The sequence below is a fragment of the Marmota flaviventris genome, chromosome 20 (genome assembly GCF_047511675.1).
Source record: "Marmota flaviventris isolate mMarFla1 chromosome 20, mMarFla1.hap1, whole genome shotgun sequence".
Lineage (NCBI taxonomy): Eukaryota > Metazoa > Chordata > Mammalia > Rodentia > Sciuridae > Marmota > Marmota flaviventris.
The window spans coordinates 19,450,125-19,467,807 of record NC_092517.1 but is presented as its reverse complement, the minus strand read 5'-3'; the positions used below and the strand labels follow the sequence as shown (position 1 = coordinate 19,467,807).

The 17,683-nt window shown below is 41.4% G+C and overlaps 1 protein-coding gene across 1 annotated transcript; it reads left to right on the top strand.

Moving 5' to 3' along the window:
• Nucleotides 1-862: 862 nt before the first annotated feature.
• Nucleotides 863-15,932, top strand: LOC139703017 (zinc finger protein 709-like). The gene is given in 6 exon segments (XM_071605883.1): nt 863-990; nt 10,501-10,627; nt 10,808-10,868; nt 11,442-13,481; nt 13,483-13,595; nt 13,598-15,932. Coding segments are annotated over 6 exon segments (2,856 nt in total). The 5' UTR covers nt 863-987; the 3' UTR covers nt 14,110-15,932.
• Nucleotides 15,933-17,683: the final 1,751 nt, after the last annotated feature.

Genomic DNA, 17,683 nt, shown 5'->3' with positions numbered 1-17,683 from the left:
TCTTTAAATAGTGTTTCAAAAATTTGGAAAGCTTGTCTTTCTAAGTTGCTTGAGGTCGCATCAGCTGGGGAAAAATATATATATATTATATATATATAACATATATATATAATATATATAATATATATAACATAGTATTCTGATTAGATGTACTTGGTGTGAGAAATATATATATACATATATTATATAAAATATATATATATATATTATATGTATAAAATGTATAAAATATCTATTTTATATATAGAATATACTATATAAATACATTTTGTATATATAAAAATATGTAATATATATATTTTATAAAAATGTATAATATATATTATATATAATAAAATATCGTACTTTCTTTTTCAAGGTACTGGGGAACAAACCCAATGGGGCTTGATCCCGACCTCTGAGCTCCATCCCCACCTTTCCATTTTAAGAGAGGGTCTCACTGTTTGCAGATGCAGACCTGACCTTGGGCTCCTCCAGTCTCAGCGTCCTGGAGTGGCTGTGCTTTGTTTTTGTGTTGAGGTTAAACCCAGGGCCTCCCCATGCTCGGAAAGCACTCTATGGCTGAAGCATAGCTCAGCGCAGGTGTCACCTCTGTCCCAGAGGCTAAGCCAAGGCTTCCCACCTGGATTAGTTCCCAGCACAGCCGGGAAGCTCCTCCTGAAAAGGGCTGGGGCCAAGAATCTGTCACTCTACCCAATTTCAGCCAGTGATTGGATGATGTTAGCTGTCAGTCACGATGCCGAGGCGGGCCTGGAGGCCATCCATCCCGGTCGGTGGGGGGAACTGTCCAATCAGTGCGCAGCGGGAGGGGAAGGGCGGGCTTCCGCAAGCTCGCGGGCTTTTCTTCCTCACCGACTGGGCTACTCCTGCTCCAGGCCCCGAGTTCTCTGCTCCAGGGACCCAGGTGACTGCGCTGCCCGTGTTCTCCGGGATCTTGGGGACCCGGAGGTTCCTCCAGAGGACGCCAGGTCACCAGAGAAGCCAAAAATGGTGAGTTTGCCGAAGGTAGGCGGTCAGCACCTGCCTTGGGGCCCGGCGGGCGGGTGAGCTGCTGTGTGTCGCGCGGAGTCGCCGCTGTCGGGTGGCCCTGGGCCCTGTCCCCTGGTTCCCTGGGTTTGGAAGGGAGGCTCAGCTCCCATGTGTCCACTTTGCTCCCTACCTGTGTCCCGCACTCACTTTTCCCAACGTGTAGGAAGCAGGACCATAAATGCACCTTCCTTCTCCCAGTGGAGCTCCCCCAAGTGGAGGTCCTCCAAATTGCAGGCGCCTCCTGCCTTCTAAAAGGCCACCTTCCCTCCACCTCACAGCTCAGCCAGACATTGCTTCTTCCCACTCCTTTCAAATAGACACCGTCTGCTAATTGTCATTATCGCTTAGTGAAATATTGGAAAGAATCAATCAATCTTCCTTCCCCCCTCCCTTCCTCCCTTCCATGTGTTTTGGAAGCTGGGCTGGCCTCCAACTTGTGATCCTCCTGCTTCAGCCTCCCCGCCTATCTGGGATTACAGGCTTGTGCCAATGTCCCTGGCAAGAAGAACACTTTTGAAAGCATTTGTTTTCTATTTGTGAATATTATCCTTGATGGGAAAGAATGATCACTTAACACTTCCTTGTGTTTGGTCAAAATAACTGCTTTAAAGGGAATAAGGGGGTTGTTTATAGATCCCAGGGATATGGAATCCTGGGCTACATCAATCGAGTATAACTGCTCCCTTTTCTGAGAGTCCATGATGTAGAGTCACACCAGTCCTGTAGTTAGGTAAGCACACAGGGTAATAATGATGTAGGGACAAAGGAGGTAAGGCACTAAGGTAGCTGGAAACAGGTTTATCTGGCTGCAGCCAGTCTCAGAGGGCACTGCTTTTGCTGTAATGAATCCATCCATCCCCTGAACCCCGAGTTCAGGTGGTTTCAGAATTTTATTCCCATCATGTAAGGGGAGGGACTCAGAAGTTCACATTGTAATACCGGGACCCCCAAAGAACTCTCAGACCACACAGTCTCATTCCAGTTAAGCCTTTATTGCTGGCCAGTGGAACACACTCTGCTCTCGAAAGAATGAGATGGTCAGAGTGGTGCCCCTGCCTTCAGTTGGCTCCATATTTAAGCACAAAAACCAGAAAAGGGAAGTTTGGGGGTTCAGGCAATGTAAGCAAGCCTGAAAGTTGTGGTCAGGTAGTGTCCAGTTGGCCCCATAGATCACTCTGTGTTCTTGGGGAATTTTCATGAACAAAAGTATACAAACAGTCCCAGTCATGAGCTTTTTGAGTGTCATGGCTGAGTTCACAAAGTGGAGTCATCATAGTCAAGTTGTCACATCACACACATAAAAGCAGATTTTTCTTTCTCTGTTCTGGCCAAGTTAACCCTTCAAGGACAGCACCTGAGGAGGGGAGAGATTCTTCTCCCCTTTCTTTCTTCCCCCACCAGCTGTAACCATGGAGCCCAGTTGGTGACTTCTCTGTGAAGCCCAGCTCAAGGCCAGAGGCCTTGTTTGCACATTTTTACAAACTACTATACTGGATACAAGTGTGTAAAAAATTAGTAAGGGGGAGTCCAGCACCTGGAGTGCTGATTTCTTCTAGACTAGCAGCCCAGTAAAATAGGGCAACACAAAAATAGGAACTTTATCTACACTGAACTTTTTTGTGGACACTCTTTTGTTGAGAGTCCTAAAATTAGCCATGGTGCAGATTTCTGGAGAAACCCAGTTAATTTTTTTTTTTTTTGTGAAAAAAGGGGATGCTACTATAATAATGTCTGATTCCTTTACTGTCCTTCATCCCCAGCTGTTTTCAGTATGATTTTCAGAAGGGATCTGGCTATGGTGCCCAGCCTGACCTGAAAGTTGTGATCCTCCTGCCTCAGCTTCCCAATCTGTTGGGTTTAAAGGCATCGACAACCACAGCTACAGAAAATAGTTCATTTTAACCCAAATATTAATTACCATACTAAGGAACATGGATTCAAGTTACCCTGAATTATGTGTGTGTTCCTCTCTGGAAGAGATTATATCACTTTTTTTTTTCTTTCTTCTTTATTTTCTCTCTTTCTTTCCCTTTTACTTTCTTTCTTTTTCTTTCTTTTTTCTAATATACCAAGGATTGAACCCGGGGACACTTAAACACTGAGGCACAGTCCCAGCCCTTTTTATATTGTATTTTCAGACATGATGTCACTAAGTTCCTGATGGTCTCACTAAGTTGCTGAGTCTGGCTTTGAATTTCGCAATCCTCCTATGTTAGCCTCTCAAGCTGCTGGGATTACAGTTGTGTGCCACTGTGCCTGGTCTCCATGAACTTTTATAAAAGAAACTGTGTATCACTGCATTAACCAATTGCATTGGTAGGAACATCAGTTTGGTGGGGTACAGAAGAAAAAAATAAAATTTCTTCTGTATGTCTGCTATTGCATTCTGAGCTTTGGTAGATTTTGGAGATGTCTGGTAAGGTCAGTGATATATTCTGAGAAGTTTTGAGATTGTGGTGTGATACAGAAATTAAGATGATTGGCTATTGAAGAGCTTAGGATTAGCCCAAGATAATGTTTGCTCTCCATACAGAACCCTGCCTTTCCACCCTCATGGTAGTCTAGTTAGGCAAAGTCAAGTACTCTGAAGGTTCTTTGATGTAGATGCAACTGTATAGAGAACTTGAGTTCACAGCTGTAAAAATCTTGTGCTTTTCCTTTTTTTTTCCTTAGGTGTAGACACCATGTCAGATTTCTTGGGCAGAGGTTCCCTTTGGACACCTCCCAGAGTCCCATGTCCTCAGCCACTATCCTCTCCTGGAGCTGCCACAGAGTGCCCACAGCTGCCCTGTGCCTTGCAGCGTGAACAGAATTTCAGGCCCTGGGTCAGCTCCTCCTAGAGGACAGCCTGAGGTGTGGGGTGCAGCCTCTCAGGGAAGCTGCTGGGGGCCCTGGGCTGAGGAATCTCCTGGAAAAGGCCTCATCTAAACAGCTACTTCCTTGGGACCTAGTTTTCCCCAAGCTCTGTTCCCATTCCTTGGAGACAGGTGGACAGCCAGCCTGTGGATGCGGGTGCTGAGGGGCCAGGTCAGCAGTGACTCCTGCCCTTTTAGTCTCTCACAGTGTGAAGGAGCAAAACCTGTCCCAGAGCATAAGGACCACCCACCCCAGGGCAGAGCTGTGCAGACCTGAAAAGCCTCATAGACTGGAGTCGTGGTCCAGGTGCCTGGGAGGGTGATCCTGGATGCTTTCCATGAGCAAGACCAGGAGGTATCATGTCCCAGCTGTCAGGGACCTTCCCTGCCCCTTGAGCCTGACACATCTGTGCTCTCTCAACACCAAAGCTTTCTGTGTAGCACTTTGAAATGATGTGCTCACTTATCTGAGGCCCAGGTTTATTTATTCAGAGCCAAATGGGATGGACTATTATTAAAGAGGCAAGAGAGAGGTGGATTAAAATCCAGCTTTTTTTTTGTTTTGGTTAAAAATCCCAACTTACAGCCAGATACAGTGGTGCACACCTGTGATCCTTCCTGCTCCAGAGGCTGAGACAGGAGTGTTGCAAATTTGAGGACAGCCTTAGCAACTCAGCGAGGCCTTATGCAACCTGGTGAGACTGTGTCTCAAAATAAAATATAAAAATGACTGGGGATGTGGCTCAGTAGTAAAATATCTCTGGGTTTAATCTCGGGGGCATCAAACAAAAAAGAAAAAAGAGAAAAAGAAAAAGGAAACATCTAATTACCTAATTTACCTTTTGCTACCTCTGAGTATGTATAGAAAGTTTGTAAGATTCGAATTTGTCTTTTCATGATTTCAAATTGAAATCCAACTCTAGATTCCAAAATACCACGTAAGATACAGAGAAACTCTGTCTTACATTATTGCTGCAGAATTTGAGTCCAATTCTACAAAAATAGTGGTGGATAAATTTATGAATGTGATTTCATGAAAACTAGTATCTGTCCTTCACAAGGTGATGAATTTGACAAAGGATGACAGTTTTTCAGTGTTGTTGTCCTAACGTGGCAGGTTCATGTTAACTGTGTGTTTTTTTGTTATCAGGAATGGAACCCAGAGGTGCTTAACCACCAGCCCCTTTTAGATTCTTTATTTTGAGACAGAGTCTTGCTACATCATCTAGGGCCGCTGGGGTTACAGGTGTGCACCATCACACCCGTCTTCATTGTAATTTTTAAGGATAATTTTGGCAATGCCTTGACTACCCAACTGTAATCATTTAATCACTGAATATCAGTGAAAGAGAAAATGACACCTGTTTTCTGCAAAGGAGAGATCCATGTGTCTAAGTAAGGGTGCTGATCCCCTCACCATGTCACCTAATTCCTATTCCCTCCCAACTGCCTCCTCGTAGGGCCACCGCTTTGGGAGCTAGCCTTTTAGCTTATGAAACCTGGGAGTAACATAAATGCTCTTTCTATTCTCTCTGTCATGTACAACATTTTGGCTGGTCTTAGATACAGTTTACTGTTTCCAATTTTTTGAAAACTATTTTTTGTTGTTGCTGTAGTTGGACACAATACCTATTTATTTATTTTTATGTGGTGCTGAGGATCAAACCTAGGGTCTCTCATGTGCTCGGCAAGCACTCTACTGCTGAGCCAGAATCCCAACCCTCCTATTTCCATGTTTAGATATAGTTTTTCTTAAGTTTACCTCCAACATACAATAAACCATGCCCTAAATTTCACAGAATTTGCTGAAAAGCTCAGTGTTTTTTCAGAGAGTTTAGATCATGGGAACATTCAATCTTCTTTGTGAGAAAGTGTGGTGTCTTTCTACTGATTTTGTTGTGTTTTTATGCCTCTAATTGTGTACCTTTTGTATCATAATCGTTTTTATCTCTCATTACATGTATTTTACCAAGCTACTCTCCAGCCCAAGAGAATTGGTATTGTAGACTGTTCTTTATTTATTTGCTTACTTATTGAGTGCTGGGAATTGATGCCATGGACATGCTCATGCTTAGTTATCTTCCAGAAATAAATTTCAATTTGTGAGCAACGTTCTGGAGGTAGGCAGGTGTTTTACTGGGGAATAAACCTACAGGCACTCGACCACTGAGCACATCCTCAGCCCTTCTTCTTATTTCTTTCTTTTCTTTTTTTTAAAAAATATTTTGTATAGTTGTAGATGGATAGAATACCTTTATTTTATTTATTTTTCTGTGGTGCTGAGGATCATACCCCGTGTCTCACACATGTTAGCAAGTGGTCTGCCACTCAGCTACAGTCCCAGAGCCCCTTTTTATTTTTGATAAAATAAAAATTTTGTCTCACTGAATTTCTGAGTGTCTTGCTATGTTGCTGAGACAGGCCTCAAACTTTTGCCATTTCCCTGCCTTGACCTCCCTAGTGGCTGAAATTACAGGTGCACACCACTCCACCAGCAGTTGGAATGAGTTTTGAAGAGTTATCATCCAATTTCTTTCCAGATGAAAATAGTATTGAAAATCAGTTTTCTTGCTTTTGTTCATACTTTTGAAATTTGTAACTATGACTCTTCCTCTTTGCTTTATTTTTGCATTATTATGAAAAAGGTATTTAGCATATTAATATTGTTTCTTATGTATACATTTTTAAAACTTCATGGCTTGATAGTTTATTTATTAGATAAACTTTGTTTTTATGAGCAATTTTAGGCTTACATAGTTTATTAGTCAGTGTTCTCTAGAGGAAAAGTATCAAGAGGAAGTATGATTATCAAAGGGGATTCATTAGATTGGCCTACTTGACCCGAAGGTGGATGTCCACAGTGTCCATCTGCAGGCTGGAGAGCTTGAGAAGTAGTAGATGCAGAGTCCCAGAGGCTGAAGCCTCAGAACAAGGGGGATCAATGGTGCTGCCTTAGTCCAGACCAAAGATTCTGGAAACTCACTAGAGAATCACTGGCAGAGTCCACTTTGGGAGAGTGAAGAATTTTGTTCCACCCAAGACACCGTCCTATTGGATGGTGCGGCATAGTTTAAGGAGGTTCTCCAGTTTGGCTCACTATCCCATATGCCAATCATTTGTAGACATACCCCCATGGACACATCCAGAAGCTCATTAATCATTGGCATCTTTTAATCCAATCAAGGTGACAATTAAATGTGCCTTTACACATAGTATCAAATACCCCTTTTCTCCAGCTGATAGTCTCCACTGTTTTCAACATATTGCTTTGGTGTAGGGTGTTTGTTAGTTACTAAACGCGTGTTGAACATTTGATAAAGAGAATGGATGAAGCAACATTTAGGATAAGCCAAAGTTCATCCTTTACTTTAGGGTTCCTCTTCCTTGTGATGTGATTGTGTGTGTCACGTCGTATACAAGATAATGTCATACAGAAGAGTTTCACTGCTCTGGGAATCCAGTGTTCCACCTGTTCATCACTCCTCCTCATTCCTTCCTCCCTCTCTGCTCCCTAAGTCCCTGACACCCATCAGTTCTGCTAGTGCATCTATAATGTTGTCTTTTCCAGAATGTTCTTGACTTGGAATCTTACTGCACTTGGCCATTTCAAACTGGCTTCTCTCACTTACCTGTCTGCCTTTAAGGGTGCTGTATCTTTCCAGGCTGAGAGCTCATTTTCTGGGTGATGCTCTTTGGTGTGGTTAAACTGCAGCTTGTCCATTCAGTATTGAAAGGTGCATCTTCCTTGCATCTAGCTTTGGGCCGTTCTGGATATGGCTGCTGTAGTCACTGCAGTGAGGGTTCCTGTGCCCATAATTTTCACATCATTTGCATAGACACCTGGAGTGTGATGAGTTAATTGTACAGTTTTTTGCATTTATGATTCAATTTTGCATTTATGATTATGAGCATCATTCATAGTCTTCTTTTCTATTTAATACTTTTCTTTATCTATTTAATTTGGATAATATGGTAACTTGTGCCTCAGGAAGACTTAGGAGGTGTTAACTCAGCTTTTATGTTCTGGAAAAAAAGTAGAAAACTGGTGGCAGTTCTTATGTGCCTCATGGAAGCCCGTTTGAGATGTCAGAGCCTTGCCTTGCCTTTTTGGGAAGTAATTAGTTATTGAGTCTGTTTTTTTCAGCAGCCATGGGCTCATCTGTTTTGTGTATTTCCCCTTGTGTGTAAGTTGTAGGAGATTGTCTCTCTCAAAGAAATGGTCCAGTTTCTGCAGTTGTCTAATTTGTGTCAAGCAGGTTTATGATAATCTTGAAGTCCCAATGCATTGTTGATGATGACATTTTTAAATCTGTTAGTAGGTTTTCAGTCCTCGATGCTTTTTTCTTTAATGTTATTGTATATTATACAGTTTTATTTCTTTCTTTTTATGTGGCAGTGAGGATTGAACCCAGTTTCTCCCAAGCACTAGGCAAGCCACAACCCCAGTCCCTGTCCTCTGTATTCTTAGCCTTATGTCAGTTAATCAGTGATGCTGATGTTCATGAATACTTGATTTGCAGACTGCAGATTTCTAAATTGTGGTTTCATCAACACCTTCTCTGTTACCTCCCTGTGGTTAATTTAGGTTTACCTTGTTGTTCTTTCTCTGGTTTTCTGAAGTGGCAGTTTCATTGGTTGCTTTTAGCTCTTCTTTTCTGAAATGTGTGTTGGATGACTTAGATACCAATACAGCGCCACCTCTGGTGTTCTCTATGAATTTCCTATGATGGACTTTTACATTTTTTTCTTTCAAAATGGTTACCTTTTCTCTTGAGTCACCTCTTTGTCCTGTGTCTGTTCAGAGCCCTGTGTTTCATGTCCCCTTCCCTGGAGGCCTTTCAGCTTCTTCTGATCTGATTTCTGCTTTAGCTCTCATGTTCTTTGAGCATACATGGGATTTCACTGGCGGTGCACTTGTAGGGGTATGGTTTATCTCCTGTAGATTGTTGCTGTGATCCTGAGACCTCAGTGTGCTTCCCGTTTGGTTGAAGGTCCATGAAGCCCTCCTGTCTGCATCATTGTCCTGACAGAGTTGGGCTGACGTCTCTGAAGGTAATTTTGGATTCTTTGTTGTTTGGGGTGGTTCTGTATGTTTTCAGTCTTTGAGTATGCTTCTGTGTAAGTGGCAGGGACATTTCCTTTTTGTCTGTCCTTCACCGTGCAGACATCATAGCATGCTTACAGATGTGAATGGTGGCCTCTTTCACACCCAGACTGTGTGGGATAGTTCAGAATTCTGGGCTACAAACTTGTTGCTTTACCACACTGTGGAAGAGCTTCTGCCTTAGGTTTGTTTGCACCACCATTGCTACAGGCACAATGAATCTGTTTCACCACAGACAACCATTGCATATGTGCCCAACCTTGATCAAAATGTCCTTGAGCAGAACATTGGTATGTGTCTCATGACTGTATATTATGGTAGTGATTCGGCTGCTGTTAAGAAGAGTTTGACAATCATTGGACATTCATTGTTGCAGTGAGACTTAGAAAAGCAGTGCCTGCTGTTTATTAAGAAGATTGTTTTGAGAGTTATAAAACTTTGTAAGGCTGTTGTTTGGACAAGGTGACATTTTTTTTTTTTTAGAGAGAGAGGAGAATTTTTTTAATATTTATTTTTTAGTATTCGGCGGACACAACATCTTTGTTTGTATGTGGTGCTGAGGAACAAACCCGGGCCGCACGCATGCCAGGCAGGCACGCTACCGCTTGAGCCACATCTCCAGCCCTTTGTGACATTTTTGGGTCATTGAGTTATTTCTAAGACACGGGCCATCTTTCCACTTACCCCATTCTGCTTTGACAGTAACCACAAGAAATTATCAAATTGTTGTGTTTATTAATAAATAAATTAATCAAATAGAGAACTCATGTTTGTTTTGGTCCTTTAATAGTAAGCTAGTTGACTAAATTTGTTCTGGAGTACAGCACCTTCAAACTTCTAGTTGTTCTTAGTGTAATCACACAGAATGAGATCAATCTCCAGTTAACACATTGTGACCACCTGTGTGAAATATTGTCTAAATGTTGTCTATGAAGGAATCTCCTTAGTGACCCCATGCCCAGAGGGTGGGAGTGGGGGCTGGTTCTAGGCATTTCTTTAAGTATGGAACAATAGACTTTCAGAGGAAACAAGACATCAGTAAATACCATGTTGCCTGTATTAACCTTGTAGGTACTGGCAGCCACTGTAGTTGGCAGAATCTCTCTCAAATGCTTAGTTTCATGATTCCTGCATTTTTCTATTCATCACCTTTCTTTTCTAAAGAGAAGTCCTATCAGAAGTGTTTATATTAGCTCTGTACCACACAGGACATTTCTAGGACATGTAATAGAGGTGCAACCATTAAAGAAGTTAGGAGTGTTCTGGGAGTCTGTCTTACTTCCTGTGAACTCACCAAAGGAAGGGTATAAATCACTATGATGTTTGCCTTCTGAGTATCCAATTTCTAGTGTTGGAATGGGTATAAGAAATTGAGTGCAGTAAAGAGTTGATGGACCAAATCATGCAATTAATCAGGCCAGGGAATCATGTGAATATCATGCATGTTGAGTGCAGATTTCTCATGCTGTCATTCTCTCCTGGCCTCCACTATACATTTGTGGTATATTTTAGATCTCAGTGACCTTTGAGGATGTGGCTGTGAACTTCACCAAGGAGGAGTGGGCTTTTCTGGATGCTTCCCAGAAGAACCTTTACAGAGATGTGATGCTGGAAGTCCTCAGAAACCTGGCTTCTATAGGTAATCATGTTGGTTTTAAAATTAATCAAATAGAGAACTCATATTTATTTTGGTCATTTATATAGAAGGTGAAAAGGAAATCAGTTGGTGAATTATTGAAGCATAAATGGCACCTACAATTTGGCAAAGCATTTCTAGCTCCTAAATATTCATAAAGATTGTTATGTTCTCTCATTTTAGGAAACAAGTGGGAAGACAGGACCACTGAAGATCAGATTGAAAGCTCTGGAAGCAACCTAAGGTAACTGTACTCACAAGAGGAATTCGTGAGGGAATCTGAGAACTGTCATAAAATTTTTAAAGCAATCCAACCGAAGAAGTATGCATAATGTGAAATGTATTTATTCTTATAATATTTTTTTTTTACCAGAAATATATACTTATCTGTAACAGGTATTCAGTCTTTTCAAAGTATTTGACATGCAAAAAGTAGTATGAAATTGCATATGTGAATATCAGTATGTGAATAATAGCCAGAGAAGGTGTGTTGCAAAGGATTGTTTCCTTTCAATCTCTTTATTTTCAGGCAACTTTAACAAGTCAGAAAATCTAGCCTTTACCTGATGTTGGTAGAAATGTGAAGACCTATAAATAAATAGGAAATTGTGAATGAGTTAGGTATCAATTATGTGCTGGTCACTTCTTCTTCAAAGAAGTCCTATGGTAAACTTCAAACTTTCCCCACAGAATAGTGTGGGGAAAGCTTCAAATTGATTCCAATTCTTAATGAAACAAAGAAAAATTTTAATAGAGTAAATCCATGTGACTTCATTATGTGTGCAAAAGATTTCATATGTCCTTCATTCCTTCATAGGCACATCACATCTCACTCTGGGCAGAAATACTATAAGCATGAGGAATGTGAAGAGAAGCCATGTGAATTTAAACAATATAGGAAATCTGTGGTTTCTCTCAAAAGTGTTCACACACAAATGTTGTTCCAAACTGGAGATAGACCACATGAAAATACAGTATGTGGGAAAGTCATCAGTTGTTCCAGTGACATTCAAAGACATGAAGAAACTCATACTGGGTGGCAACCCTATGAATGTCAACAATGTGGTGAAGCCTCTTGTTCTCTCCCAGGTGTTCAAAGACACATGATAACACACAGTGGAGGTAAACCTTTTCAATGTGAGGTATGTGGGAAAGCCTTTCATTTCTCCTCTTTAGTTAGAAGACATGAAAGAACTCATTCTGGAGAGAAACTCTATGAATGTAAACAAGATGGTCGAACCTTTATTTCACACACAAGTCTTCAAAAGCACAGGATCACACACAGGGGGAATGCACATTTCAAATGTAAGGTATGTGGGAAAGACTTTGCTTATCCCAGATTACTTAGAAGACATCAGAAAACACATACTGGAGAGAAGCCCTATGAATGTAAGCAGTGTGGCAAAGCCTTTGGTAGATCTGGTGACCTTCACGTACATGAAAGAACTCACACTGGAGAGAAGCCCTATGAATGTACGCAGTGTGGCAAAGCCTTTGCTACATCCCGTCAGCTTCATACACATGGAAGAATACATACTGGAGAGAAGCCCTATGAATGCAAACAATGTGGAAAAGCCTTTGCTACATCCTATGAGCTTAAGAGACATGGAAGAACACATACTGGAGAGAAGCCCTATGAATGTCAACAATGTGGAAAAGCCTTTGCTAGATCTGGTGACCTTCACACACATGAAAGAACTCATACTGGAGAGAAGCCCTATGTATGTAAGCAGTGTGGAAAAGCCTTTCCTAGATCTTGTGACCTTCACACACATGGAAGAACTCATACTGGAGAGAAGCCCTATGTATGTAAGCAGTGTGGAAAAGCCTTTGCTGCATCCCGTCAGCTTCATACACATGGAAGAACACATACTGGAGAGAAGCCTTATGAATGCAAACAATGTGGAAAAGCCTTTGCTGCATCCCATCAGCTTCACGCACATGGAAGAACACATACTGGAGAGAAGCCTTATGAATGTAAGCAGTGTGGAAAAGCCTTTTATAGTTCTAGTCACCTTCAGATTCATGGAAGAACACACACTGGAGAGAAGCCCTATGAATGTAAGCAGTGTGGAAAAGCCTTTGCTAGATCTAGTCACCTTCAGATTCATGGAAGAACACACACTGGAGAGAAGCCCTATGAATGTAAGCAGTGTGGAAAAGCCTTTGCTAGATCTAGTTATGTTCGGATTCATGAAAGAACACATACTAGAAAGAAACCCTTTGGATGTCAACAATGTGGAAAAACATTTGCTTCATCCCGTCGTCTTCACATACATGGAAGAATGCATACCGGAGAAAAGCCCTATGAGTGTGAACAATGTGGAAAAGCCTTTACTGCTGCCTATTGCCTTCAGATACATAAACGAACTCATACTGGAGAGAGGCCCTATGAATGTAAGCGGTGTGGGAAAGCCTTCACTCAGTCCTCTCACCTTCACTCACATGAACAAACTCATACTGTAGAGAAGCCCTATGATTGTAAGCAGTGTGGCAAAGCTTTTGCTAGTTCTTTTAAACTTCAAAGACATGGAAGAGTGCATACTGGAGAGAAGCCGTATGAATGTAAGCAGTGTGGCAAAGCCTTTGCTAGTTCTGGTTACCTTCACATACATGAAAGAACTCATACTGGAGAGAAGCCCTATGTATGTAAGCAGTGTGGCAAAGCCTTTGCTAGATCTGGTGACCTTCACATGCATGAAAGAACTCATACTGGAGAGAAGCCCTATGTATGTAAGCAGTGTGGCAAAGCCTTTGCTACATCCCGTCAGCTTCAGAAACATGGAAGAACACATACTGGAGAGAAGCCTTATGAATGCAAACAATGTGGAAAAGCCTTTGCTTCATCCAGTCAGCTTCATGCACATGGAAGAACACATACTGGAGAGAAGCCTTATGAATGCAAAGAATGTGGAAAAGCCTTTGCTCTGTCCCATCAGCTTCATGCACATGGAAGAACACATACTGGAGAGAAGCCCTATGAATGTAAGCAGTGTGGAAAAGCCTTTGCTAGATCTAGTCACCTTCAGATTCATGGAAGAACACACACTGGAGAGAAGCCCTATGAATGTAAGCAGTGTGGAAAAGCCTTTGCTAGATCTAGTCACCTTCAGATTCATGGAAGAACACACACTGGAGAGAAGCCTTATGAATGTAAGCAGTGTGGCAAAGCCTTTGCCACATCCCGTCAGCTTCAGAAACATGGAAGAACACATACTGGAGAGAAGCCCTATGAATTCAAACAATGTGGAAAAACCTTTGCTATATCCTATCAGCTTAACAGACATGAAAGAACACACACTGGCGAGAAGCCCTATGAATGTCAACAATGTGGAAAAGCCTACACTACTGCCTTTTACCTTCGGATGCATAAATACACTCATACTGGAGAGAAGCCCTATGAATGTAAGCAGTGTGGAAAAGCCTTCACTCAGTCCTCTTACCTTCACTCACATGAACAAACTCATACTGGAGAGAAGCCCTAAGAATGTAAGCAGTGTGGCAAAGCCTTTGCTAGATCCAGTGACATTCACAGACATGGAAGAATGTATACTGGAGAGAAGCCCAATGAATGTAAACAATGTGGAGAAGCCTTTGCCACATCTTGTCTGCTTCACACATGTGAAAGAACACATACTGCGTAGAAATCGTTTGCATGAAAACAATTGGTAAACTCTTCTGTTATTACTGTTTCACTCATATACATGTAGGAAGTTTACTGGAGAAAAATCCTTTGAATGTGAAATATGGTAAATCAATATTTCGTGTCATCCTCAAAGACAAAAGAGGCTCACAGTGCTGAAAATGTGTGTGTGTGTGTGTGTGTGTGTGTGTGTGTGTATGTGTGTGTGTGTGTGAGATAGAGATCGATCATCAATCGATCCACTGGGGATTTAGTCTGGTGGTGCTCTACCACTGAGCTGCATTCCAGTTCCTTTTTACTTTTTATTTTGAGACAGGGACTTGCTGAGTTTCTTAGGGTCTTCCTAAGGTGCTGAGGCTAGCCTCCAACATTGATTCTTCAGAATCAGCCTCTCGAGTCTCAGGAATTAAAGGCATACACCACCACATCCAACTGAATAACTCTTTAAATGTGAAAAATATCACAAATCATTCCATTTTCCCTGTTGCCTTCCAAGCCATTTCACTCACATTGAAAAACAAACCCTCTGAGTTTGGGGGATTTGCTACATTCTGTCAGCTTCATTTCCTTTCTTATATATGAAAACACTCATGCAGAGAAGCCCTGTGAATGTGAGAAATGTGGGAAATCTTCTAGTTTTCTCATTTTTTTTTCCTAAGGACTGGGAATATCGTTTTGGAATAAAAAGAATAAATCCTATGCAAGTAAGATATATAAAGGGTTCAGCCGTTCTAGTTTTGTTCAGTTGTATGAAAGGAGTCATACTGTAGAAAATGCTGAGGATAAGCCATGTGGGGCAGTATTCAGATTTCAGAGTTTTCTCCAAAGGCATAAAAGAATTCACATCTGTGAAAATCCTTTTTCTATCTTTAAAAATTGCAGTAACACTTTCAACTTTCCAGTTCCCTTTGAACATCATTTAAGAAATCACACTGGAGAAAAGCCCTGTATGTAGAAATGTGGTGAGAAGTTTGCTTGTTTCAGATCCATTTGAACTTGTTCAGACTTGAGGAAAATTTTATTTTATTTCATTTTATTTATTTATTTTGAGAAAACCAGTGTAGGTGTGTGCCTTCATTTCTTTCTATTTTTTTTTTAATCTATTCAGAAGTAACAAAACTGCACCCTGGGTTGGAGAGGAGCATTGCATCAGCATGAAGATTTGAAAGCAATATGTTTTTCTGGGTTAAATCTCTCTTATTGTTAGATTCCATTTTCCTGTATTTTAAGTCTTTTGAGTCTAATGTTTCATTACATATTGTGTATGTTAGTTTAGGCCTCTCCACTCCAGCCTTTGGTACAGAGTGGTGAAATGGCTCTTCTGAACTTCTTTCCTCTCTTTCTTTGTTCAGATTTCACCCAGGAGTGCTCTACCACTGAGTTTCTCCACAATCCTTTTAATTGTTATTTTTTGAGATGGGGTGAGGCTGGCAGCTGGGACCATAGGGATGTGTCTGTGTACCCTGCAGCTGGCCTCTTCCTTTTCCTTGATTGCTTATTGATCTATTGATGACTCTGGGACCATCACACTTGTCACTTGTGCTTGTTCTAAGGCTCATGTATTGTGCTGTATGTAGGCACATTAAAGAGCATTATAAAATAATATCATTTGTGTATATTGTTTGGAGAGGCACTTTCTCAAAATATATTTTGCCCTATACTTGAGTTGCTTTCTCTCTTCTTTTCCCAGTTCTGGGGACCGAATCCTGCCTTGTGCATGCTAGGCAGGCATTCTAGCACTGAACGCTCCATGGCTCAGGTGGTGAGTTTGCTGCTGCTGTGAGGGTGGACCCCACTGATAACCACATCAGCAGATGCAGCTCTGCAGGTGTTTCCTCCACAATTGCAGCTGATCTCTTCCTTCTTAAAGGTCTTTTATACCAGTGAATTTTTTTTAAAAAAACTACATGCAGTTTAGGTTTTCTCCCCATGAATGATACTTAGGTGGAATATGCAGAAAACCCAGGCTTGATTTCTCTCTGTGTTTAGAGTACCTCAGTAGCCCTGGTAAAATTGTGTGATGGTTTTCTTAATACACACTGCATGACCAAAGGCTTGATAAGGAGCATCCCAGTCTGATGTCCTAATTCAGCGGCACTCTCTTCTCCACCAAATAATCTTAAATAAATTCTCAAGAGACCTTCACCATAATTTTCTTTCAAGAGAATGTCAGGAAAAGATTTTGCAAAGATCTCAATGTGGGTTATAACACAGACTTCTACTTTTGTGGCAAAGCTTGGAAGACCTCTGACAAATCTTAAAATTGGTACACACAGAACTTTCTGTGAACTAATCAAAACAAACAAACAAACAAACAAACAAAAAAACACCTTTATGTATACCCCTACAAAAAATATAAACCTCCATCCCTGTCCCACTGGATGTAAATAAAGATCAATGAAATTCAAAGCAGTGATCCAAAAAATTTTGTGATACCCCTGAGAACCCTGCAGCTAATCAATGTGCTCCTGGAACATTCCTTGGGTGTCTAGCCTCATGTGCCCTACATCACTAATAAAGCTACAGCCTCCAATCAGGTGATATTGTGCAGTACTTGCTGTGGAGAGGGCTGTTTCTGCTCAGGCTAAAGGATTCAGTTACTTGTCCTAAGGATTCAAAGCCTCCTGAGCAAAACCTCACCCACAAGCTCTTCAGGTGTCATGGATCTTGTGTGATCATTGGAACGAGTTCCTTACATACTTGTGTCCAAATATTGAAGTTTGCCAACATGCCAAAGATGGGTTGATTGTCACTGCTATCTCTGTTGCAGCCATTTGCTGTGTCTCAGTGCTCATTTGGAAAGGAAGGCCAAAAGAGTGTGCTGTGGCCCTTTTGTTTTTGATAAATACAGCCTAAGCCATCCAGTAAAACTTCATTAAAAGATAGTTTTGAACGCTTCCCAGGATTTCCAAAAACTTTCTTTGCAGCTAATGAGTCAGTGTGGCAATTTCCTAGTTTTACATTTTTGATTTAGTAGAAATATTGCATAGAGTTGTGTGAGCACTTGATGCAGTCTGGACTTCTTTGTAATAAATCCATTTGCCAAAGGCAGTAGTTGCAGGCTTGTTCCTGGGCAGTGTGAGGGACTGGAGTGAATGCAACTGTCCTGGGGTGTGGGCATTGTTTGTAGGAGTTCATTCTTGGTGAGTACATCAGTTTAGGAATCAGACTCCTAGGAGGGCTACAGAATCTCCTGACAGGACCTACCTGTACCTTTTGGACAATAGTGTTGTCATGTGAGCTGGCAGGCGGATGGTTACCTTCTGATGGATTTGGGTTTGTAGCTGAGCAAGTAGTGAGAATGTACAATGATTAAATGAGAATTAAAATATTCTTTGTCATACCAAAGACATAATTTGGGGGCCAAACATAATAACAAGTAACCTCTTGGACCTTGAATCACATATTTTCCTTCA